At 36.2% G+C, this 27,483-nt stretch overlaps 1 protein-coding gene across 5 annotated transcripts; it reads right to left on the reverse strand.

Annotated features, from left to right (window-relative positions):
• Positions 1 to 1,882: 1,882 nt before the first annotated feature.
• LOC149621083 (uncharacterized) lies at positions 1,883 to 25,783 on the reverse strand. Of its 5 annotated transcripts, none has more exons than XM_089855853.1 (3): positions 24,731 to 25,729; positions 21,793 to 21,869; positions 13,383 to 16,865 (listed from the first exon to the last, which is right to left on the reverse strand). In XM_089855853.1, exons 2-3 carry the CDS (start codon positions 21,799 to 21,801, stop codon positions 14,436 to 14,438), a joined length of 2,439 nt encoding a protein of 812 aa, XP_089711979.1. In that variant the 5' UTR covers positions 21,802 to 21,869; positions 24,731 to 25,729; the 3' UTR covers positions 13,383 to 14,435. The 5 variants fall into 5 exon arrangements, 4 of the variants coding, with proteins under 4 accessions (XP_089711979.1, XP_089711982.1, XP_089711981.1 ...); XM_089855856.1 differs by having other exon boundaries at positions 13,383 to 16,870; positions 21,764 to 21,869; XM_089855855.1 differs by having other exon boundaries at positions 13,383 to 16,900; positions 21,764 to 21,869.
• Positions 25,784 to 27,483: the final 1,700 nt, after the last annotated feature.

The raw sequence follows: 27,483 nt of genomic DNA on the forward strand, positions 1-27,483 counted from the left end.
TTCATACTGTTCATTGTGTTTTTATGCTGTTTTATTTTTATTCTGGTTTTTTATGCTGATTTATTGTGTTTTTACGTCGTTTAATTGTATTTTTATGCTGATGTATTGTGTTTTTCGTCGTTTAATTGTATTTTTATGCTGATTTATTATGTTCTATTGTGTTTCTATGCTGATTTATTATGTTCTATTGTGTTTTTATGCTGTTTTATTGTGTTTTTATGCTGTTTTATTGTGTTTTTATGCTGTTTTATTGTGTTTTTATGCTGTTTTATTGTGTTTTTATGCTGTTTTATTGTGTTTTTATGCTGTTTTATTGTGTTTTCATGCTGTTTTCACTTCAGTGATTTTGCGCGACCACTGGCCCAAAAAATTGAATTGTAAAATGTTACATTAAGGTTGCGTTAGGCCTAATTAGTCAGGTTAGGTTTTGCCAGGGCAGTTACGCTAGACCTCTTTTTGATCCATATAGCCATGTAATTTCGTAAAATTATGTGGTGCTGAGGTGTTGTAAAAGTTAATGTTTGAATATCGCGAGCCGGAGGACACAAAAACCTCTGGTAAGTTATTCCACGCAATGATTAATTAATATTTCGCCGCGTCATTTCAAGAATGGAGAAGGTGTAATTTATGGCTGGTTCCATGTGTTGTTGACGCTGTATGTAAAAAATGTGTTTGTCTGGACTGCGTAGTATAGTATTTTAAACCAAAACAATATTTAATTAATTAGACTAGTTAACAAGGTTATGTAGTTTTTATTGCCCTTGAAATAAAACCAGTTTTGAAAGTTTGTGTCTAATAGCCTATTTATTTCACTTAAGAACATAATTACACGTATAAAAGAGATCAAAAATACGTAAAGCTATTTGAAAAGTTAAGCCTAATTTGAATTTCCCGCTCTTTTCATATTCGAATTTCCCGCGCTTTCCATATTCGAATTTTTGGTTTTTTTGTTTCTTGAAACTCTCAATAGATGGCGTTTGGATCTAATTCCCCCGCCGTAAAGCGTCGACTGCTAGTTCTCACCTCCGCATTTTTTAAAGGGCCTAACAGAGGGGAAGTGTATCTAGACCCGTATATATATCTATGATTACACATGGAGGAATCATAGAGATACATAGAGTCACTGTTGAATTCCCGCAATTGAGGCCGATTGTTGCTGACGTCACAGCATTTATGTATTTTACGTCATTATGGGGAAAAAAAGGCCATGCGACACTATGCGGCGGCGGCGGTAACTAAAATATATTTTTTTAATTTAATGCTGGAATATCATTGGTTAACTTATTCCGGCCCAAAATTGGGCGCCGTCATCTTTAAAATCCGCAAAAAGATTTATTTTGCCTAGAGATGGCGCTATATCTACTTCCGTTTTGGTCCAATACATTGGGTGAATGAAGAGGGGAACGCGTTAGTCAATCCATGCTTTAATGCATTAATTTTTTTAACTATAAATACAATATACGCGATTGCTACTCTTAGATGGCGCCACCAGTCTTATAAAGAACTGAAATGCAGCTAGCTTAGCCATTCAAAGACTTACATAGTCGAGCCATCTATCGCCAACGAGCGGAAACATGATGCGTTTCTCATTACTCATAGCTTTGTGGTCAATTTTAGCCCATTAACGCGACTTGGTCTTTAGAAACCCTACTCCACACCATCTCCGACACGTAAAACAAGCACGTCAATTTTGGTTGTAAAAAGGAAAGCAGTCCACTATTTGACCTCGTGACCTTTCCCGACCCATAAACAGCAACCCTGTTTATCTCGTCCAACGTTAGGAAATACGAAATTATAAATTGCTCAAAATGAATTTACTATTTGAGGTTTCATTCAATAGGCTTAGAATTATTCGGAGGAATTTTTAAAGAATATTATTATATTTATTGCGTTACACTATTAAGCTTTTATTGCAGAAAAATATACATTCGTACAATTTTACAATATTTTTTTTATAATTTTTGAAAAAGTGTTTTAAATTTAAAAAAAAAGTAGAAGAAAACAAACAAATCAAATATTCCCGCGGTGTTTTAATAATAACAATAACATCAAAATAATCTAATAGTGTTTATAGTAAAATATAATACGTGGAAAACAAAATGAAATAACCAGCCACCTAACATCCAAATTTGTTAGCCTTTCTTAGATTTTTTGCCAAAAAGTTTACGTTTTATCTTCCTGCCCATCAATGCTCGCGAAGACATTGGTTTTCCAGGCGTTTCGGATAAGGAATGCATTGCTCGAAGTTCGGATCTTTTAGCGCGCAATAAATACATCATCGGCGATGATTTCTCATTATTCGGAACTATAAAGAGACAAAATTTATGTAATCCAATGCCGAAAGGGGTATGTTTCACTAGGGATAGATTTCATTTTAGAAGTAGGAATGGAGAACGGTTAGCCTTTACTTCAGTCCGACTTATAGCCCCCCCTTTAACACGTAACGAAAAGTTTAAATTATCTTATTGGCTCACTTAAACTATGTTTTGATGACGTTGCTGACGGGGACGGCGAAAAATACGTAGTTCCTTTTTTCCTCTGTCGCTATGACCCATCTCTTCTTTCATGGTATGGTCCCATTTCTCCCAATTCTGTGTTTCCCAAAATACATTTTTATCCCAAACTTTCCGATTCCTAGTTCTCCCAATCTTATATTTCCCAATCGGAATTTTTATCCCAAACTATTCAATTCTCATTTCTCCCAATCGAATGGTTTCGGCTAATATTTTATGCTGCAAAGGGTTGCTTTCAAAACGACTTTGATTATTTTTAATGCGAATAGGTTAGGTTTGGTTTGGTAAGGTTTGGTTAGGTTAGGTTAGGTTAGGTTAGGTTTGGTTTGGTTTGGTTTGGTTTGGTTTGGTTAGGTTAGGTTAGGTTAGGTTTGGTTTGGTTAGGTTAGGTTTGGTTAGGTTTGGTTCGGTTAGGTTAGGTTAGGTTAGGTTAGGTTAGGTTTGGTTAGGTTAGGTTTGGTTAGGTTAGGTTAGGTTTGGTTTGGTTAGGTTAGGTTAGGTTAGGTTTGGTTTGGTTAGGTTAAATAATTTTCCTACCAATTAATGTGAAGTGTTTTACTAAATGTATTATATTTTTCTGCTAGATCCACGAGAAAGTTCGTGTTTTATAAATCATTTAACTATGGTACGCCCTTTCCAAAATATTAATGTTTAACTTCATTGACTTCTCAAATAATATGCCTTTTCCAAAACATTACTGTTATGTTATGTTAGGTTAAGTTTGGTTAATAATATTTTATAAATCATTTAGCTACGGTACGCCTTTTCTAAAATATTGATGTTTAGCTTCATTGACTTCTCAAATAATATGCCTTTTCCAAAACGTTACTGTTATGATAGGTTAGGTTTTGTTTGGTTAAGTTAGGTTAGTAATATTTTATAAATCATTTAACAATGTTACGCCTTTTCCAAAATATTGACGTTTAGCTTCATTGACTTCTCAAATAATATGTCTTTTCCAAAACATTACTGTTATGTTATGTTAGGTTTGGTTTGGTTTGGTTAGGAGGACGTCTCTTCCTCTTTGGAGCGGTTATACACTTCAAGTAAGTGTATCCCTTATGAAATGAAAAAATAAATAAATAAAACCATCAAATTCTACTCTATTTGAGTCTTTTTGGGTATGCAATATTGGGTTAATTGGAATAAGAGAACTGGGAATTGGGTTGAATGATGTTTGGGTAAATGGGAATTGGGTGTTTTAAATTGGGCGAAATGGGGGGTAACCTGTTCGACCACCAAACAGAAAACACAAGATTCAGGAGGAAAGAATAAAACAACTAAAAAGGGAACTGGATGCGGGGAGAAAAACTCCAATTGAATATCTAGAAATCATAAAATGGAAATTCAAACTAAACTGAATATGTAAAACATATCATTGTTAATAAAACCAAAAAATTCTCTTTGAATTTATTAACATATGTTTTATGCTGAATTGGGAGAAAAGAAATTGGGGGAAATGACATAGTGTTGGGTCAAATGGGATTGGGAGATATGGGAATTGGGAGAAACGGTTTGGGTTAAATGGGAGTAAATCGTAGGATTGGGGTGGGGGTCAGTCTGGGAAATAAGGATACTTTTTAAACTAGTCCTTGGAACCAGTGACCCCCCCCCCTAGTGTCCTAAATAATAAACTGGTCTCCGGACTGGTCCCAGCCTTTGTTCTCCTATAGATTTGCAATTAATAAACTGGTCCCGAGGACCAGTAACCCCCACTTCTTGAATTAAAAAACTAGTCCAAGCAATTAATAAACTGGTTTTGGACCAGAGGAAGTGTGCTATTTCCCAGACTGAGCCAGAAATACAAGTTGCAAATTTAATTATTTAAAATAGAAATTATTTATCTTGCAAAGTAAAATTGATGGAAAACACTATAATAATATAAGCATCAATTCAATTTGCCAGAATCAAAAGCGTGAAAAACCAAAAAGTACACGAATTTTTCCCGACAAATACCCGAGATTCCACCAGACTCGGGACGCACTAAATTTGATAAATTGCTTTCAGAGCTATGCGCCATTTTTTATTTGAGGGTAGAAATATATTTTCATTTTCAAAAATCAAACGGCAATACATTGGCTAAATACAATTAAACAAAAAAACTTAGGGATACCAATGTTTAAACTAAATTATTTGTAAGCAAAAATGAACCACGATATCCTCAACTATAGTTCCTTATTTGTATCCCATGACGGGCTTGTTTAACACCAGAAACACAAGTAAACGGCCAAAGTTGAGGAATTAGTAGCAGTTTGCACAGCTTATCGGTCCTTATAAACTCTACTTATTACCTTCTTCAGTGTCATTCGGAAATACAGCTCTTCCTGGAGTTTCGTTCTTAATGTATTATAACCACGTCAGTTTGATAGCAAACCCCAAGCTGTATTAAACTTCAAGGACATGTTTCATGGAAAAATCACGATTTTTGTTGAGGCAAATGTGTAGTTCATCTTCAAAACTTAGAGTATTTGAGTAACTTTTAAACCCCAGGCATTTTTTCGTCTGTTACTTCATGATTTCGTTTCTGTGACCCCCTCGTTTTTGACGCACCCCTGGTTAGCAGGGACGACATGCAAAGGATTTCTCAAGTTACTTTTGGAACCCTTAAAATATCAACTACCCGTATTCACTAAAAACGTGGTATTTATTATTTTCAAGGAATAACGAGACCTTTTCTTTAATAAACCGTGGAGGCCGACAATAAAATAAGCAATTTCGTTGAAACCGTAGCTAGGCCGCAACACTGTTTCCGTAAAAAGAAAATTTGTTGTTAGATACCACACACTAGCGTCGAATGGAGAATACATTATAATACTGGTAATGAACCGCCACAGATAATGTCTATTAAAAGCAAATAGAAATAAGAGACTACTGAGGCAGTAAAGAGATTCACGTTGGAAAATTACTTTTTTACTGCTTCCCTAGCGGAATACTAGAGAAAAACTCGTTTATGGATACTAGCGCGAGTACGAAGGCAAACCGAATTAAATTTACAATATTTGCAATACAAGAACCAGATATTCTAAGGGCCCGAATGCCTCAATAGCCTAACTATTAATAATCGAGAGAAATAATAAAATATAAACAGAAGTATATAATACTTCTCTTCAAGAGAAGTGTATCCCTTAACATTTGGAGCAAGCTAGGTTACCAAACCGAATTACACACGCGATAAATAGTTCCATCATCATTACTCTATTAGAGCTTAAATATTTGCCAAGACGCATGCATGCGCTTGTGGGTTTTTGTCCCACGTCAAGACAATTGATTGCTGAGGATTTAGTAAATACCAAACAATCCACCCTCGCACATTGCGATAATTATATACCCATCTGAAGTTTGATGAGCTGAAGAGCAAACAAAAAGGTGCGTGAGCGTGAGAAGAATTATGTTACATAACTAAAGAATATTAAGAGGATACAGAGCGTCATCCTTCTTCTATTATCCCCTTCTGATATCACGTAATATTGAAGTAGAGCGCTGACTGGTCGACCAAAGCTAAGGAGAAAGCGAGAGTTCGCGTCGTAAATATCCTTCATAAAGTCTTTCAGTCATAACAGTGCTTATTACTTTCCGTTATCTCCATTTGCCCTTGGTTAATGGCAAAGGCGGAAAACTTTACTAGCCTATTATTAGGTTTGCTCTAAGGTAACAGTTTCTCTGGCTGCGATTTGAATGGACACTTGGGTTAGAAATCATTGTAATGCAATTCCTTGAATATTTAGGGAAATTAGGTAGGTATTTTTCTCGTAATAACTTGCTAATTTATGTAGATTAGAGGAACTCTGAGGTCTCTGTTTAATATTTACGCGTTGTCGTATTTTTGTAATGGTGTAATCAAATTGCGTTGTGTTTATACGGCCCCTTATAACTTAGAATTAAACGAAGGTTTATTTAAATTGTACTGTAAAAAGATTTATGTATGATTAAATGGTTTATTTATTTAATACAGTTTAGTTTTAGGTATAATAAAAACAAGCAGAAGTAAGCAACATGAAGTTGTAATATTAGGCTTTATAGAAAAATGCATTAAGTTATTTATTGAAATATTTATGGTACACACTTTGTATCAATACAGTTTATAAGAGAAAAAAATATTGAAATAGCAGGAACTGAACGGGAATTAATTTAAAAATTAGAAGAATAATTAAGATGAAAAAACGAAATTTAAAAATACAAAGGGATAAGAAAATGAAATTTCTTAACTTTTGACTTAAAAAGTTAAATTTTTATTGTCGAAAAAATATATCAAAATAGCTGGTAATTAAACTGTACTTATTTAAAATGGCGTGAATTAAGTTGAGAAATAAAAATCTCCAAAAAATAATAAAAAACATGCAAAAAAACTTGACATCACTTAACTTTTGACTTAAAAAGTTAAAACTTTTTGTTATTTTTCGCTTTGAAATCTATGTTAAAATAGTTGAAAATTAACCGGTATTTAACTTAAAATCACACTAATTAAGATGACTAACGAAGATCTATGCAAAAAATAAATCAACATTACAAAAGTTAAGTTAAAACTTTTGCTATTTTTGGCTTTGAAAAATATATTAAAATAGTTGAAAATTGACCGGTATTAGTTTAAAATCACACTAATTAAAATGACTAACGAAGATATAACAATCACAATTACTTAACTTTTGCCTTAAAAAGTTAAAACAAACTTCTGTGATTTTCCCCTTTGAACCCTTATTAAGATGAGTAACGAAAATGATATATAAAACCCTTCCAAAAAAACCCCCACAATTACATAACCTTTGACTTAAAAAGTTAAACACACTTCTGTAATTTTCCCCTTTGAACCCTTATTAAGATGACTAACGAAAATCTTTATAAAAAAACCCTTCCAAAAAAAAACCCCCACAATTACATAACCTTTGACTTAAAAAGTTAAATGTTCATTTCAATTCTCTATAAATGAAAAATACAAAAAGACTCAAAGACTTAGGACCACAAGAAGCAGGAACGATAATGATTACATATTTTCATTAAATTGCAGTCGAATCTTTTTAGGAGTAGTTGCGGTGTATTCCTGGGCAAATTCCATACAAGATTTGGTAATTTTGTTAAGTAGACGAGTGACTACTTCAGGCATCCTTTTTTGAGTGGAACTACCTGGACCGGGAGACGTTTGCGACGATTGCTCTGCTACATTCGATGCTGAATCTTGAATTTCTACCACAGAATCATCAATTCCATTGCAATACTCAAGTGATTGTTGCGATATCATACTCGTTTCCAAATTATCCAATTTTCTCTTCAGCGTCTCATTCTCTTCCTTCAATTTTTGAATTTTCCCCTTCCATTCCAGATAATTCTGCTCAGCGTAAATTTGATTTATCTCAATTGATTTACTCAATTCCTCAACTTTTTCTTTCAATTGTTCATTTTCTATGGCAACTTTACGAGCGGTTTCTTCTACGGTATTTGAATTAGAGTCTACATCTTGATAGATGAAGGTCTCAATCATGTCAACAATCTCAATGTAACCCTTCTCCGAAGCTAAATCCAAAGGAGTATTGCCTTCTTTATCAACCGCTTTATAATCGACGCCTTTAGACATAAGGTAATGTACGATATCCGCTTTGTTAGTTGAGGCAGCGCAGTGTAAAGCATTGTAACCAAGTTCGTTTGCGGTATCGTTCATGTCGGCGTTTCTTTCAATTAAAGCAATAACCATGCTAAGGCAACCATTTAAAGCGGCATATCCCAAGGCGGTAAAGCCATTGTTGTCACGGTTGTGAATATGAACTCCATTGTCCAATAGACATTGGCAAATATCGACTAGATTTTTTTCGCAAGCTAGCATTAAGGGCGATATCATGAAACGAGTACCAACATTGACATCAGCGCCTCTTTCGATAAGAATAAATGCGACATCGCGGTGTTCTCGATAACAAGCCATAGTTAATGCGGTGAAGATGTCGCCACTGTAGCCATCGATATTGGCGCCAAGATTTAATAATCTAATTACTTCATCTTTATTTCCTTGTTCAGCAGCGCTCACCAATTGTTCTGTTAGATTTGGATCAGACATTGTTCCTGAAACGTTTGGAAATAAACTTTTCAATTTCCATGCCATACAACTTTTTGACACATTTATATGAGTCAACTTTTGTTTTGTAAATTAGTTGGGTCGTGTGAACAGAAGTTGAACAAGTTGAATCACGAAATAAAAAATTGATCACTGACCAATTTTTACTGATTCAACTTTTTGACCCATGTGATTGGGTCAAAAGTTGCATCGTCTGAAAAGGCCTTAATCTGAAACCACGTGGAAACGAAAACTAACTTTGATTTTTCCGTAAGCTTTGATTCGAAGGTGCGTTAGGCCAACTTAGAATAAAACTATAACTTAACTTAAACGAGCCTTGTTTACAGGCAATGCTGAAGGGGTTGATACATAGGGCATTGGATATTTAATTTTAGATGTGTCATATTCAAGAAAATTGATTTAATTTGGAAGCGGCAAGCCCCAATGACTGGTTAATTAAAACCAGAACTTAATATTATTATTAAGTTCACTTTTATCTGGCTATGTTTAAATTGACACTAGTTACGTTAAAAAAAATGGGTGTGTCTCAAATCTACAATTTCCCGGCCTTCATTTGACAATTTACCGGATTTTTCTCTTCTAAGTTCTAACGCGTTCCTAACCACACAGGATGATAGTTTTCATGGCTAATGTGAAGATTTTGATGTTTTTAGGAAACTTATAGAGTAGTGTCGGTAGAGAGGGGAGTAGACTGTTTATCCCTCCCTCTAGGCGCGCTTTTGTAAGAGGGGATACTGTACGCGATAGAAGGGTATGACGTTTGCATACGTAGAACTGACATCTAGCTCTAGCTCAGTGTCATCCCCCCTACCAGGCGCGTACAGTACAAAAGCGCGCCTAGAGGGAGGGATACACAGTCTACTCCCCCCTCTACCAACACTACTCTATGGTATGACGTTTGCATAGTAGAACCACTGCCTTCTCTAATACTAGGCCTTGCGATAGGAATAAAAGGGGGTTGGCAGTTACGATTTTACAAATGGCACTAGATGTCGCTTTTCTGAGGTTTCAAACTGGCGGCAAATACAAAACTATGGGAAATTGTTAGCAACGACGAAGTGTAATCAGGGAGGAGAGAATTGAGAGGGAGTGTTAAAGTGAATAGGCGCGTTCATTCGCTTCGTGGCTAAACTCGTCTCTCTCTGGCGCTGACTCGGGGTCTCATCGCGGTGTCCGCGCATGCGTCAAATTTAAAAACCGGCTTTGAACTAGAAGGGGAAGGTCGTGTTTGAATTTCTGCCATGGTTAACTATAAGAAGTGTTGATTTTTAATTGTTAAAGTAACCTATAAGTATTTAACAAGACCCGACATGGTAAACATCGTTTTCAAACCATTTCCCAAACCTAAAACAAAGCTTGAAATTTATTGAAAGTGAATAGAAGCTAGTGGAAGCTAATATCCATATTTTACATTTTTCTATCTGGGTTTTTGGCTTTGGAAACGCGTGGAGGGATATTCCTTTCATATATTTTTAAGCGAATACCTTGAATCATTCCTACAACCGTTACAAAATCAATTTGGCATTTTTATTAAGCCTCGGTTTCCTCCCAACAGACGGTGATTGTTGGTTCACTGCCTTCTCTAATACTAGGCCTTGAAATGTACAACAGAAGCATTTTTTATGTGACATTTTGAATTTGTGCTTAGTAACCGCATGAACGAAATAGTGAACAATCCAGGACATGCCTTTAATGAAAAAACCCGTCCACTATGTGTAACAAGCAACTACTATTTCCCCCTGTTGAGACAAATTCGCGCCAGCTGAACTACGTCATTTTAGGGACAAAATTAAAGGTCACGTGAGAGGGTGGCTATCGAAAGCGGCATACACGAAATAGAGAATGCGTTTTATGTAAACAGGGAGCTATGAGGTAAGCTGTAAAAACCGGCTCTCACTGATACAGTTTGGAAACACACAGTCCTTATTCTTCACAATTTTACGACCAAATTCCAATAATTTGAAGAAAATTGAACCGTTACGCCATTAGATTTAAAAATTTCAAGTATTATACTTTATTTATTCACCCGCAGATGGCGTTAGCAAAACCGGAAATTACAGCTTAATTTGTCCCCAATTTATTTTTCTCTCTCAAACTTCCATCCCCTCCGCCTATCTTCCCACCCCCTTCTTGTTACAACTAGTGGATGTCTCGGTTTGTACGTGCAAAGGTACGGCTGTTAAGTCCTGGATTGTTCACTATTTCGTTCATGGTAACCGTTAGATGGCTCTTTTCTGAGGCGAATTTTCGCGATGACGAAAGTAAATTGGTACTGCGCAGTCTCGCATGACGTAACGTCTTTCGCTTATGGCGGACCAGGAAGGGAAATAAGGATTTTTTTAAACTGGACTAAATAACCTGGTCCATGACCATTGACCAGGGGGCCAGGGCACATCGTCTGCTAAACTAGAGAAGTGGATAATTAACATATTGTAGATAATGTCTGTGTCCGAATTCAGCTGCCAAAGAAATCTCCTCCTACCTCTCCTAAGCTCGCTCATTGGGCAATCCAAATAAAACTTAAGGCATTTCATTGGCAATGGCAGTTTTTGGGAAAAACTTAAGGGCTGTGATGGGTTGAAATTTCCATGCAGACGCCATTGACACGTGTCAAATCATACACCAAATTTAAACTAGTATTTTTCGAACTCTGAAACCGTTCAGCATCATGAACCGGTTTAATGACCGGTTTTTTGCTTTCTTTTTCGAGACGAACTTAGCAGATTACTCTTAGTCGTTGCTAACAATTTCCTATAGTTTAGAATTTGCCCCCAGTTTAAAACCTCAGAAAAGCGACATCTAGCGGTATTTGTGAAATCCTATCTGCCACCCCCCTTTTATTCGTATTTCATGGCCTAGTATTAGAGAAGGCAGTGGTTGGTTGAACAGAGTGAGTGGGGCAGCAGTCGATGGAAGCGGCAGCTGGCGGCAGAGAGAATTTTTAAATTCTCTCTGCTGGCGGTAGTAAATGACGCCACTCGCGCCTGCGCGTTAGCTAAAATTGTGGAACGGAGAAAAAAATTCCTACCCCCACTTTCTTTCCCATTTGCCACTGTATGACGGTTTTTTAGCATTAGATCAACGCTCCCTCTAACGTTCCTTACTCCCTGGTTTTGGCAGGTGTCAATGGTGTCTGCATGGAAATTTCAAGCCATCACAGCCCTTAAGTTCTCCCCAAAAACTGCCACTGCCAATGAAATACCTTAAGTTTGATTTGGATTGCCCAATGAGCAAGCTTTGGAGAGGTAGGAAGAGATTTCATTGGGAGCTGAATTCGGACACAGACATTATCTACAATATTTTAATTATCCACTTCTCTAGTTTAGCAGACGATGTGTCCTGGTCATGGACCAGGTTATTAAGTCCAGTTTAAAAAATCCTTATTTCCCTTCCTGGTCCGCCATAAGCGAAAGACGTGACGTCATGCGAGACTGCGCGGTACGAATTTACTTTCGTCATCGCGAAAATTCGCCTCAGAAAAGAGCCATCTAACGGTTACTATGCGCAAATTCAAAATGTCACATAAAAAATGCTTCTGTTGTACATTTCAAGGCCTAGAATTAGAGAAGGCAGTGGTGACATTACTCTATATACCCAATTTAACATGAACGACGTAACTCTTCAATTACAACTCGCGAACTCGTTTGGACAAAGGCTTAACCGCAGACCCGTTTGAGGTAGGGCTTTGGGGGGTATAAGAGAATAAGAAAATAGACCGGTAAACAGTTGTTTTTAAAAAAATGTATTGTTCACAGAGTATTCAAGAAAAAAAACAACAATAATAATAAATAACAATTACCTTGTTAAATAAGTGTTTTACAACGAAATGAACGAGCGCCGTGACTGCTGTATGGTGCGTTAGCTAAGCAGACGACTGTTAATACCTCTCAGCAACGAAGAGAGTGAATGGGTAATGCAAACAGACCAAATAAGCTATGACTTTTTACAGACTTATGAAAACTTTTTGAAATCTGTAATTTTAATTAAAGAACGTTTTTCTAGCCAAAACGTCGTTGTCTAGCGTTTTCCTTTGGGTCCTCGCGGAGCGCTCCCATGGAGGAATAAAACTAGGAGATCCTATTCTTCAAAAACAGTCTTTAACGAAGCTGGAAACTACTACTACCATTTATTGCTCCTTGCGACCCAAAGGAAAACGCTATTAATATTAATACGATTAATACGAAGGTTTAGTGACAGACAGGCTGAGAAATTAGGTTTTTTTTAAAAAAAATCTTGCCATATGGCCAGAAGAGAGAAAGTACTTTTAATTAAAAATGTGGACACTGGCCACTTAAAACCTTGGAAGCTTTTAGTTAATTAAGTCTCCTTAGGGCCAGTAGACCCTAAAAACATTTAATTTTTAAACTGGCTCAGCTAATTTTTAGAGTGGACATTTGTCCAGGGCCAGCGCCTAATTTCTCAGCCTGGTCAGTGACTTGGTCAAAGCCAACTCGATCACGCGCCCGTGCGAGGATTCGAATCATTCGAGGAATATCATTTGTCTGAGTGAGAAATAAGGAATACTTCAAACTTGGTCGTGTGACGAGTGTAGTGCAAGCGTTCTTTTTATAAAAGAAACTGGTCACTGTCCACTTATTATTCCCACGCGCTGAATAAGTATGGGAAATTCCCGGGGACTACTATCATCCCGAGAATTTAATTTTTTAACTGGCCACCGCCTTATTTCTCAAATTACCACTCTGTCAATTGAACACTAAACTCTACTGAGGTTTGAAATGAATCACATTTGAAACGTAGATTACCTAACGTTAAAAATGCAAATTAACTAAAATAAAATAAAAAATTCAACATTTCACTTTCAACTTGCAAAATTTAATAATGCTTTTGTCACACAACTTTTTGAAAGAAAATGAGAACTTCTTGGCAGTTACATTCAGGTGATTATGGAAGTTTCAAGTACAAATTTGCAACAAAAAAAAAATATATTTTTTTTTCAATATCAACGAACTTTTTACTTAAAAAGTATCAAATAATAAAAATTTACAAAAAAGTTTTCTCTTTAAAATTAAAGATTTTTCAAAAAGCAAAAAAAAAACGTGCTAAATTCAGAGTTTTAAACTTAAACAATATTACCGAAGTTTAAAATGACAGTAATATTTTAAAACAAATGTTTTCTCTTTAAATTAAAACATTAAAAAAGCAAAACAAAACATATTTCAGAGATCTTAACTTTAAATATTATTGAACTTTGGATTTTGACATGAGTTTGAAACATAAAGCATAAAGTACGAGCATATTCTAGAAATTGACTACGCCATTTTACACCACATGAATTTATGAGGTTTGTTTAATTTTGTTCCAGCAGAAGAAGGTTCCAGCGTATCTAAGAACTTCTTCTGATTTCTTAGTTCAACAGTTTTTGAATGAGGTAGTAGGTGTATTGTCGTTAGGTAATATCCTTTCGCCGAGGAAGTGTAGTGTAATATTGTAATGTACTTGGGAAACACTACGTGGTTCTTCATTTCCATTCAAAGCAAAACGTTGAAAAGGTTTTTTTTTTTCGTATACTATTGATATCATACGTCGCGATTTTAGGAGTTCAAAGAAGGAAATAATTTTTCTAAAAGTTTGTAGAAAACATTGGTACATTTTGAGGCGAAACTGTGGTTAATTATTTTTTTAAATTTCCATGAAATGCGGGATTTGCATGTTAATTTTCAGGAAATACAGGTTAACAAACAGCGAAATACAGAAATTCAAGGTAGCTAATTGCAAAACGAATTTAGGAGAACTTTCGAAAACATAAGACGAAGACTGTCTAAAAATAACGATTTAATATGTTAGGTTTCAGTTTGTCAATCTGCTCTCTCGTAGTCGCTTCCAATTGTCATTCTCCGTTTGCTTCAGTAATTGACCGAGCGTGTCTTCAATTCTCTTAATTCTTCTTTTAATTTAAGTTCTCTCGTTGCCGCCTGCAATTTTTCATTCTCCAACTTTAATTTCAGTGTTCTCAGTTCTTCCTTCAAGTCTTCAATATTTTCAACTGAGTCGTTAATGATTTCATTGGCTCGCGACATATGAGTCTCTCTAGCCAAATCCAAAGGTGTTTTCCCATTTATGTCAACTGCATTATAGTCCGCTCCTTTAGACAAAAGGAGTCTTAAGATATCGACATCGCCAATATCATGAATATCTCCTTCTTCAGGGATTTCAGAGACAACTGTTTTATTTAAAGTGGCATAATGCAATGCAGTAAGACTTTTGTTATTCCTAGCATTAACATCCGCTCCTTTATCCAAAAGAGACTTAACCACAACGACCAGATTCCACTCAGAAGCCTTCATTAAGGGTGTTGTCCCATCTGAATCAGTCAGATTAACATTGGAACCTTTTTCAATGAGCAACAATGCCGCATCTGATTTTCCTAATTCACAAGCCAATTGTAATGCCGTTTTTCCATTTTCATCAACGGCGTCGATGTTGAGACCTTTCTTATCCAAAAGAGACTGGATAACAGCGACTCGATCCTGCTGGATAGCACTCGTTAACAGTCTCGTTGGATTAAAGTCAGCCCGATTAACATCGGCACCTCTTTCAATAAGTAGCAACGCCACATCGGATTGTCGATAATCACAAGCCAATTGTAATGCCGTGTCTCTCTTTTTATCAATGGCGTCGATGTTGACACCTTTATCCAAAAGAGACTTGACAACATCGAGTAGATTCCATTTGGAAGCACTCATTAACGGTGTTGTCCCATATGCACCGGCCAGATTAACATTGGCACCTTTCTGAATGAGCAGCAACGCCGCATTGGTACTTCTAAAATCACAAGCTAGTTGTAATGCTGTTTTCCCACTTCTATCAAAAGCGTTGATATTGACACTTTTATCCAAAAAAGACTTGACAACATCGAGTAGGTTATGGATGGAAGCACTCATTAAGGGCGTTGTCCCTTCTGCGTCAGCCTGATTAACATTGACACCATTTTCAACGAGCAGCAATGCAGCATCGCATTTTCCATAATCACAAGCCCATTGTAATGCCGTTTTTCCCTTTTTATCAAGGGCATCGATATTGCCACCTTTACCCAAAAGAGACTTGACCACATCGAGTAGATTACGCCTGGAAACACTCATTAACGGTGTTGTCCCCTTTACATCAGTCAGATTAACATTGGCACCTTCATCGATAAGCAGCAATGCTGTATCACATTTTCCACTATCACAAGCCCATTGTAATGCCGTTTCTCCGAATTCATCAACGGCGTCGATGTTGGCACCTTTATCCAAAAGAGACTTGACCACATCGAGTAGATTACTGCTGGAAGCACTCATTAAGGGTGTTGTCCCTTCTGCATCAGTCAGATTAACATTGGCACCTTTCTCAATGAGGACCAATGCCAAATCAGATTTTCCATAATCAGAAGCCCATTGTAATGCCGTTACTCCATTTTCATCAACGGCGTCTATGTTTACACCTTTATCCAATAGAGACTTGATCACATCGACTAGATTACTCTTGGAAGCACTCATTAAGGGTGTTGTCCCTTCTGCATCAGTCAGATTAACATTGGCACCTTTCTCAACGAGGACCAATGCCAAATCTGATTTTCCACTATCACAAGCCCATTGTAATGCCGTTTCTCCATTTTGATTAATGGCGTCGATGTTGACACCATTTTCCAAAAGAGACTTGACCACATTGAATAGATTACGGCTGGAAGCACTCATTAAGGGTGTTGTCCCCAAATCTGAATCAGTCAGATTAACATCGGCACCTTTTTCAATAAGCAGCAATGCCGCATCGGAGTTTCCATTATCGCAAGCCACTTGTAATGCCGTGTCTCCCCAGTTATCAACGGCGTCGAAATTGACATCTTTATCCAAAAGAGACTTAACCACGTCGAGTAGACCAGTGCTGCAAGCACTCATTAACGGTGTTGTCCCATCTACATCAGCCTGATTAACATTGGCACCTTTTTCAATGAGCAGCAATGCCGCATCGGAGTATCCATAAAAGCAAGCCAATTGTAATGCCGTTTTTCCCATTTTATCAACGGCGTCGATGTTGACACCTTTATCCAAAAGAGACTTAACCACGTCGAGTAGATTATGCCTGGAAGCACTCATTAACGGTGTTTCACCGTATGTAGTCGCATTTACATCAGCAACCCTTTCAATAAGAAGCAATGCCACATCGGATTTTCCATTATCGCAAGCGATGTGTAACGCGGTTCTGCCGTTCTTAGTACAGTGGATATCGGCACCATAGTTTAACAAACTGACCACTTCATTCATTTGGCCCTTTTCAACGGCAGCCAAGAACTCTTCGTCCCCTTACCCAAAAATAGACCTCCAATTATTGCCTAAAATTAGTCCAATATAGACCTGCTATTTATTTATATTTCACGTTGACCGTTTACGTAAAAATTACGTGACTTACACTTGATTGTCATTTGTGATAAGAGTCATATTATCACTCGTTATAAACCTGTGTGACACCTGATCACTCATTTTTCACTAGACATACGTGACACATAATCACCCGTTATTGACCCAAGAGACAGCCAACATGAGTGAAAAATAATCACCCATTATTGACCCAAAACACCCGACATAAGTGACACATTATCACCCATTATTGACCCAAAAGACACCCGACATACGTGACCCGAGATGTAAAATAATCACCCGAGATGACAGATAATTAATCACCCGTTATTGACCCTAGATGACAGATAATGAATCACCCGTTATTGACCCTAGATGACAGATAATTAATCACCCGTTATTGACCCTTGATGACAGATAATTAATCACCCGTTATTGACCCTAGATGACAGATAATTAATCACCCGTTATTGACCCTAGATGACAGATAATTAATCACCCGTTATTGACCCAAAACACCCGACATAAGTGTCACATTATCACCCATTATTGACCCAAAAGACACCCGACATACGTGACCCGAGATGTAAAATAATCACCCGAGATGACAGATAATTAATCACCCGTTATTGACCCTAGATGACAGATAATGAATCACCCGTTATTGACCCTAGATGACAGATAATTAATCACCCGTTATTGACCCTAGATGACAGATAATTAATCACCCGTTATTGACCCTAGATGACAGATAATTAATCACCCGTTATTGACCCAAAAGTCACCCGACACGAGGTGACAAATAATCACCCGTTATTGACCCAAAAGCCACTCGACATGAGTGACAAATAATCACCCGCTATTGACCCAAAAGCCACTCGACATGAGTGACAAATAATCACCCGCTATTGACCCAAAAGACGGCCACATGAGTGAAACATTATCACCCGTTATTGACTCGAGATGACAAATAATCACCGGTTATTGACCCGAAATACACCCGACATGCGTGAAAAATAATCACTCGTTATTGACCCAAAAGACACCCGACATGAGTGACACATTATCACCCGTTATTGACTCGAGATGACAAATAATCACCGGTTATTGACCCGAAAGACACCCGACATGCGTGAAAAATAATCGCTCGTTATTGACCCAAAAGACACCCGACATGAGTGACACATTATCACCCGTTATTGACTCGAGATGACAAATAATCACCTGTTAATGACCCGAAAGACACCCGACATGCGTGAAAAATAATCACCTGTTATTGACCCGAAAGACCCCGACATGCGTGAAAAATAATCACTCGTTATTGACCCAAAAGACACCCGACATGAGTGACACATTATCACCCGTTATTGACTCGAGATGACAAATAATCACCTGTTATTGACGCGAAAGACACCCGACATGCGTGAAAAATAATCACTCGTTATTGACCCAAAAGACAACCGACATGAGTGACACATTATCACCCGTTATTGACTCGAGATGACAAATAATCACCTGTTATTGACACGAAAGACACCCGACATGCGTGAAAAATAATCACTCGTTATTGACCCAAAAGACACCCGACATGAGTGACACATTATCACCCGTTATTGACTCGAGATGACAAATAATCACCTGTTATTGACCCGAAAGACACCCGACATGCGGGAAAAATAATCACTCGTTATTGACCCAAAAGACACCCGACATGAGTGACACATTATCACCCGTTATTGACTCGAGATGACAAATAATCACCTGTTATTGACCCGAAAGACACCCGACATGCGTGAAAAATAATCACCTGTTATTGACCCGAAAGACACCCGACATGCGTGAAAAATAATCACCTGTTATTGACCCGAAAGACACCCGACATGCGTGAAAAATTATCCCTCGTTATTGACCCAAAAGACACCCGACATGAGTGACACATTATCACCCGTTATTGACTCGAGATGACAAATAATCACCTGTTATTGACCCGAAAGACACCCGACATGCGTGAAAAATAATCACCTGTTATTGACCCGAAAGACACCCGACATGCGTGAAAAATAATCACTCGTTATTGACCCAAAAGACACCCGACATGAGTGACACATTATCACCCGTTATTGACTCGAGATGACAAATAATCACCTGTTATTGACCCGAAAGACACCCGACCTGCGTGAAAAATAATCACCTGTTATTGACCCGAAAGACACCTGACATGCGTGAAAAATAACCACTCGTTATTGACCCAAAAGACACCCGACATGAGTGACACATTATCACCCGTTATTGACTCGAGATGACAAATAATCACCTGTTATTGACCCGAAAGACACCTGACATGCGTGAAAAATAATCACTCGTTATTGACCCAAAAGACACCCGACATGAGTGACACATTATCACCCGTTATTGACTCGAGATGACAAATAATCACCTGTTATTGACCCGAAAGACACCCGACATGCGTGAAAAATAATCACTCGTTATTGACCCAAAAGACACCCGACATGAGTGACACATTATCACCCGTTATTGACCCGAGATGACAAATAAACACCCGTTATTGACCCGAGATGACAAATAATCACCCGTTATTGACCCGAGATGACAAATAATCACCCGTTATTGACCCGAGATGACAAATAATCACCCGTTATTGACCCGAGATGACAAACAATCACCCGTTATTGACCCGAGATGACAAAATAATCACCCGTTATTGACCCGAGATGATAAATAATCACCCGTTATCGACCCAAAAGCCACCCGAGATGAGTGAAAAATAATCACTCGCCATGGACCCGAAAGACACCCGACATGAATGACAAATAATCGCCCGTTATTGACCCGACGTACGTGACAAATTATCTCTTGCATCCTGGGATACACCTGATAAAAGTGACAAATTGTGGCTTGCGATAGACCTGAGATACACCTTAAATAGTTGATATTATATCACTAGTTTATCTGAAATACACCTAATATAAATGACACACGATGGTTCTCCCCCATTCGGCTGTACCCATAATTCAAATGTCCCATTCAAACGAAACCCCGCATGTTGGCGGTTTTCGAAAAATATGGACGGTGTCAAGTGGCTGCACTTAACGATTATTGAACATTGCTTCGATATCCACGATTGATTTAGAAATCCGAGGACGCAATGATCGATTCATTCAATTACGAGATACTGGCTTATGTATCATTATGGAAAATGTAAAATAAGGCATACTACGAAATTGGTCATCTGTTATTATGCTTAAATGATAATTAAAACGAAAAAAATATATTTATTTCTCAGCTAACAAACTTAATGAAAAAGACTTCTGATCTTATCTTTCATTTTTATTCAAAATCTCTATTATAATACGAACTTAAGGAAGCACTATCATACCAAGATAGGGCCGAATAAATGACACAAATGATATCACCTGTTATTGATCTGAGATAAACCTGAGATAAATGATAATGTATCACTCGCTATTGATCTAAGCATATGTTACTTCTGATCTAAGTGATATCACTCGTTAGTGATCTGAGATACACCCGACATCAATAATAATTTGCCACTCGTTAGTGATCTGAGATACACCCGACATAATTGAAAATTTGTCACTCGTTAGTGATCTGAGATACGCCCGACATAAATGAAAATTTGTCACTCGTTAGTGATCTGAGATACACCCGACATAAATGAAAATTTGTCACTCGTTAGTGATCTGAGATGCACTAGATATAAATGATAATTTATCACTCGTTAGTGATCCGAGATACACCAGACGTAAATGATAATTTATCACTCGTTAGTGATCCGAGATACACCAGACATAAATGACACTTTGTCACTCGCTACTGATCTGTGATACACCTGTCAAAACTGATGTTTCACTCCTTATTGATCTGAGAGACATCTGACATAATAGATAATTTATCACTCGCTATTCAACTGAGTAACACCAAAGGTTACACCAAACATAAATGTTAAAACATTAATTCGTTTAAGTGTGTGACATATATCAGTTACTGAATTTCGGGTGAATATCGAATCCCCAATATTCACTATGGTTTATATGTTGGAGATTCTTGGATGAATCGCGGACCTCACATTAATTCTTGAATGTTTCTGACGAGTGCAGCTGGTATATCTCTGGTGAAAATTGAATGTGTAATATTCACCAACCTCAGTACATAAATGGCAATTTATCAGTCGCTATTGATCTGAAATACACCTGGCATGAATGATAATTTGTCACCCATTATTGATCTGAAATACACCTGGCATGAATGATTATTTGTCACCCATTATTGATCTGAAATACACCTGGCATGAATGATAATTTGTCACCCATTATTGATCTGAGATACACCTGACATATATGATAATTTTTCACCCATTATTTATCTGAGATGCACTTGACATAAATGATAATTTGTCACCCATTATTTATCTGAGATGCACTTGACATAAATCATAATGAAGTGTTATTTGTTGTCAGATATTCATCCGACATGCGCTCACTGAGTTCTTAACAAACAGTATCGACAGAGCCCCGAAGTGATTTTTGGATGTTATTCACCTGATATTGCTATCAGGAACCCTCATTTCATAAAGACTTTGCCTTGAACGTGACCGATATCCATGGGTATATATAAGTGATGCGAGTGTCACTCATGAATCACCTTGACTTTGAAAAGCCATCTAACGTGACACTTTAAAGAGCTGGTATTCACTAATGAAATACTTCTCAAATAGAAGTGATAATCATTGACACGTTGTGTCACGTAATATTCACTTGTACTTGGTAACAATCACGTGAAATTCATGTAATATCTACCTATTTATCATCCAATATTTTAGTAAGGGGTCAGACATATTGTTGACGAGTACTTCAATCTCTATTTTCTAGTATTATGGGTAATTTGCAGCTGATCGTAACTCGCCTGAAAATAATAATAACCATAAATATAGATGAATATCCAAACCCTTATTTGAACAAGAAATCATTGTTTCGTTGTTTTCTTTTATAAAAGGACTGCTACTTCATGGATTTTTAATAAAATTTTATTTATTACTTTAAAATAACGGGAGCTTTCGGACCGTGGTCCTTCTTCAGCCGATACAATTTCTAATATAATTTCTTATCTATTTTACTAATTACATTTTTGCACCGTAATGTACCCTAGTTTTTTCTCTGATTTATTTTTTAATTTTTTAATTTATTTTTTACTTAATTTTGAATCCCCCCCACCCGTTTATGTTTACATTTCCCTTATCTAAATTTAACTCCCCTCTATCCCTAATATAGATTGCTTCCTTAAAATTTCTCCTGTACCATCCGGTTTCTTGACATAAAACCTTTGTTGAGGTCCAGTTAATTTTATGATTATTTTCTTTTTTTACATGCAATGCTAATCCATTATTTTCGTCCTTGTTTTTAACACAGTACTTATGTTCTGATTGTCTTTTCTTTAATTTCCTTTTTGTTTGACCTACATAACTTTTATTACATTCGCATTTTATTTCATATATCACTCCCGTTTTGTCCAATTCTTCCGTTTTTGGTTTGTTTTTTATTAGTTCTGTTTTAATCGTGCATTGGGTTTTATTTACTAAATTAACATTATGTAGTTTTAGTTGTCTGCTAGTCTTTTCTGTAATCCCCTTTATATATGGTAAAGAAATGATATATTCTGGTTTTTCCTTTATCGTATTGTTTTTGACTTCATGGTTATTAAAAATTTGATTAACTAAATGTTTTGGGTATCCGCTATTTATGAACTGTCTTTTAAATTTATTCTTATCCTCTATTGGTTTGTCCGATATTGTTTCTATTTTATTTTTAAATGACTTTAGGATACCTATCTTGATTTTATCTTTGTGTGATGACTTAAAATTAAGGAATAGTTTTGCGTGGGTGGGTTTTTGATACATTGTGCATGTCATCTTAAGGTTATTATGTTCTACTAATATGTCTAGAAAAGGTAATTTTCTGTCCGTTTCCCCTTCATATGTAAATTGTATGTTTTTATGAATCTTATTTACTATCCCTAGTAATTCTTCTGTTTTTAAAGTTTTATTTTTAATTAGAAATATCAGCACCAATCGCCAACCTGGTAATGGAACATATAGAGGAAAGTATACTAAAAAAAACGACAATTAAAAAACAAGTAAAATTATGGCGAAGATTTATGGACGATATATTATATATATATATATATATAGCATTGCATGTAAAAAAAGAAAATAATCATAAAATTAACTGGACCTCAACTAAGGTTTTATGTCAAGAAACCGGATGGTACAGGAGAAATTTTAAGGAAGCAATCTATATTAGGGATAGAGGGGAGTTAAATTTAGATAAGGGAAATGTAAACATAAACGGGTGGGGGGGATTCAAAATTAAGTAAAAAATAAATAAAAAAATTAAAAAATAAATCAGAGAAAAAACTAGGGTACATTACGGTGCAAAAATGTAATTAGTAAAATAGATAAGAAATTATATTAGAAATTGTATCGGCTGAAGAAGGACCACGGTCCGAAAGCTCCCGTTATTTTAAAGTAATAAATAAAATTTTATTAAAAATCCATGAAGTAGCAGTCCTTTTATAAAAGAAAACAACGAAGTTTAGATCAACCATGGAACGAAAATTTAACATATACGAAGAAATCATTGTCTTGAATAATTAAACTACTCCCAATGACCAGTGCCATTATTCTATGTATTTAAGTTGGAATTATTAAAGTAGAGGGGACCAGTGAGGCTCGGGGTTTGAATTAAAAAAAAGTGGCCCGACTAATTAATAAACTGGTTTTTGACTTGTCTTATTTCGAAACCTTCTCTAGAGACGTGTACAGTACATTTTAGCGACAATCAGCTTCAAACTGAGACAAGCCAAGTCAAACTTTTTATGCCATTCTGGGCAAAGGCTTAAGTTTATTACTTTTACTTATTTTTTCTAATTAAACATTGTAAAGCTCTCACTTTGAAGACCAAAATTACATTGAAACTGTCTATATTCCTCTAAAACTGCAAATCATGTATATCAAAATAAAAAATCTTAAATGGTGCAAAATAGCACGAAAACTACTGTCTGTGAGGAGTAAACCTACTGTACTTCCAAGCAAAGAGGGTAGACCCTCTTTGTTCCAAGTAAGAGGAGGGTGTAGATGTTTCACTCGTGTTTTCCCCTAAAGACGCAACTCACGCAAGAGGGAACGTGATAGGAGCGGACACCAAAAACTAATACTTTTAACAAGTCACGAAAATTCTTTCTTATTAGCTATTTGAATGCAGTAGTCCAAAAAGTCAACAATGTGACGTTTACGTGAACACCGTGTGTTTGGGATGGGGTGGGTTGTCATGCACGACGTGGATAAACGGTTGAGGTCTAACTTAAAATTTTCAGATACTCGTTCACAACGAGGGTTACCCTAACTGTTAAGTTTACAATGGGTTTTCAAGGATAATTCTACCTGTAGTCTCTCTGCTTCAATAAGTCTAATGTGAAGATTTTGATGTTTTTAGTTAACTTATATAGTCAATTTAACATGAACGTAACTCTTCAATTACAACTCGCGAACGCGTTCATATGTTCCAAAAACTGTCTTTTGTTTGAACATAATTTTCCATCAATATTTTGACCAAGGCTTAACCGCGAAACCGTTAGGAGTGAGTTGGGGCTTTGGCGCGATAAGGGAATATGAAAATAGACCGATAAATTGTTGTTTTAAGAGATAAATTCTAAAAAATATAATGTTCAGAAAGTATTGAAGAAAAATAATAATAATAAATAACAATTACCTTGTTAAAGAAGTGTTTTACAACGAAATGAAGGAACGACGGGCGCCGTGAGTCCAGTCTGGGAAATAGCACACTTCCTCTGGTCCAAAACCAGTTTATTAATTGCTTGGACTAGTTTTTTAATTCAAAAAGTGGGGGGTAGGATTGCACTTTACGTGACCCACCCAACTAACAATGGTTTCTAGTTAATTGGACCATGAGGAGTCCGAAAAAAATAGTTAAAAAATTATTTGGCCGCCGCAAGTTGGTCAAAAAAATTTTTGAAAATTTTAAAATCCATGCACTTACCGCCATTGAAGCCGCTATCCGCTTAACGCATTCTGCACTCAATCTTGCAAAATAAGCCGAGGAGGTCTGTGAAAAATTGCCGGACTCGCGCCGGAGTTTTATAGCTATGGATTTTTTTAAGCTTACGGAAACATTTATTTCTGATAAAAGGAGGGAAATATAAATGCGAGAAAAACTCAAATGATTTGGGAAAATCGTTGAATTTTTTGGGAATTCAATAATTGATAACGGTAAATTTTGAAAAAAACCGTCAAATTATTCGGGATTTTTTTTAATTCACTCAACATTATTTTTGGGAAAATGTGTCAAATCCTTGGTAAATATGATTTTTTGTAAAACAAAATTGAAATAAAAGGCGTAGAGAAAAGGTGTCAAAATATAGGGAAATTAGCAAATGTCAACGTCAATATTTCAGAAAAGGAGTCTAGTTTTTTTGCAACTATATTTTGGGAAAGGCGACAAATTATTGAAAAAGAACCAAATGTCAACATCAATATTTTGGAAAAGGCGTCAATTTATTTCAACAATATTTCGGAAAAGGCGGCAAATTATTGGGCAGTTAGCAAATGTCAACATCAATATATATGAGGCGTCAATTTATTTCAACTTTATTTTGGAAAAGGCGTCAATTTGTTTCAACTTTATTTTGGAAAAGGCGTCAATTTATTTCAACTATATTTTGTAAAAGGCGTCAATTTATTTCAACTATATTTTGTAAAAGGCGTCAATTTATTTCAACTATATTTTGGAAAAGGCGTCAATTTATTTCAACTATATTTTGTAAAAGGCGTCAATTTATTTCAACTATATTTTGTAAAAGGCGTCAATTTATTTCAACTATATTTTGTAAAAGGCGTCAATTTATTTCAACTATATTTTGTAAAAGGCGTCAATTTATTTCAACTATATTTTGTAAAAGGCGTCAATTTATTTCAACTATATTTTGGAAAAGGCGTCAATTTATTTCAACTATATTTTGGAAAAGGCGTCAATTTATTTCAACTATATTTTGGAAAAGGCGTCAATTTATTTCAACTATATTTTGGAAAAGGCGTCAATTTATTTCAACTATATTTTGGAAAAGGCGTCAATTTATTTCAACTATATTTTGGAAAAGGCGTCAATTTATTTCAACTATATTTTGGAAAAGGCGTCAATTTATTTCAACTATATTTTGGAAAAGGCGTCAATTTATTTCAATATTTTGTAAAACGCGTCTAGTTATTTCAGCAATATTTTGGAAAAGGCGACCAACTATTGGTCAATTATCAAACGTCAACATCAATATTTTGGAAGTCATTGCAACTATATTTTGGAAAGAGTGCCTATTTTTCGGCAATTTGATAAATGTAAACACCTTTTCCAAAGTATCGTCCTTCACATTTATCAAATTCCCGAATAATTTGGCACATTTTCCAAAGTATCGTCCTTCACATTTATCAAATTCCCGAATAATTTGGCACATTTTCCAAAATATCGTCCTTTACATTTATCAAATTCCCAAATAATTTGACACCTTTTCCAAAATATCGTCATTCACATTTATCAAATTCCCAAATAATTTGATACCTTTTCCAAAATATCGTCATTCACATTTATCAAATTCCCAAATAATTTGACACCTTTTCCAAAATATCATCCTTCACATTTATCAAACACCCAAATAATTTGACACCTTTTCCAAATTAACGTCCTCCAGATTTATAAAATTCAGATTAATTTGACACCTTTTTCCATGATATCGTCCTTCACATTTATCAAATTCCCGAATAATTTGACACCTTTTCCAAAATATTGTCCTTCAGATTTATCAAATTCAAGAATAATTTGACGGCATTTACCAAAATTTACCGTTATCATTTATCGAATTCCCCAAAAATTCAACGATTTTCCCAAAACATAGCAGTTTTTCTCGCATTATATTTCCGTCCTTTTATCAGAAATGAACAGTTTCAGTAAGCTTAAAAAATTCCATAGCTATATCTCCGGCGCGAGTACGTCAATTTTTCACAGTCCCACCCGGCTTATTTTGCAAGATTGAGTGCAGAATGCGTTAAGCGGATAGCGGCTTCAATGAGGGTAAGTGAGTGGATTTTGAAATTTTCAAAAATTTTTTTAACCAACTTGCGGCGGCCAAATAATTTTTTAACTATTTTTTTCGGACTCCCCACAGTCTAATTAACTAGAAACCATTGTTAGTTGGGTGGGTCACGTAAAGTGCAATCCTACCAAGTGGGGCTTACTGGTCCTCGGGACCAGTTTATTATTTGCAAATCTATAAGAGAACAAAGCCTGGGACCAGTCCGGAGACCGGTTTATTATTTCGGACCCTAGGGGGGTCACTGGTCCCAAGGACTAGTTTAAAAAATATCCTTATTTCCCAGACTGGCCGTGACTGCTGTATCGTTCTTTAAGTGAGCAGACGACTGTTATTGACGCGGCGCTCAGAAACGAAAAGAGTGAAT

Source organism: Phalangium opilio, unplaced genomic scaffold (genome assembly GCF_054372755.1).
Source record: "Phalangium opilio isolate 3A_F unplaced genomic scaffold, DU_Popi_V2 ptg000209l_1, whole genome shotgun sequence".
In the NCBI taxonomy this organism is placed as follows: domain Eukaryota; kingdom Metazoa; phylum Arthropoda; class Arachnida; order Opiliones; family Phalangiidae; genus Phalangium; species Phalangium opilio.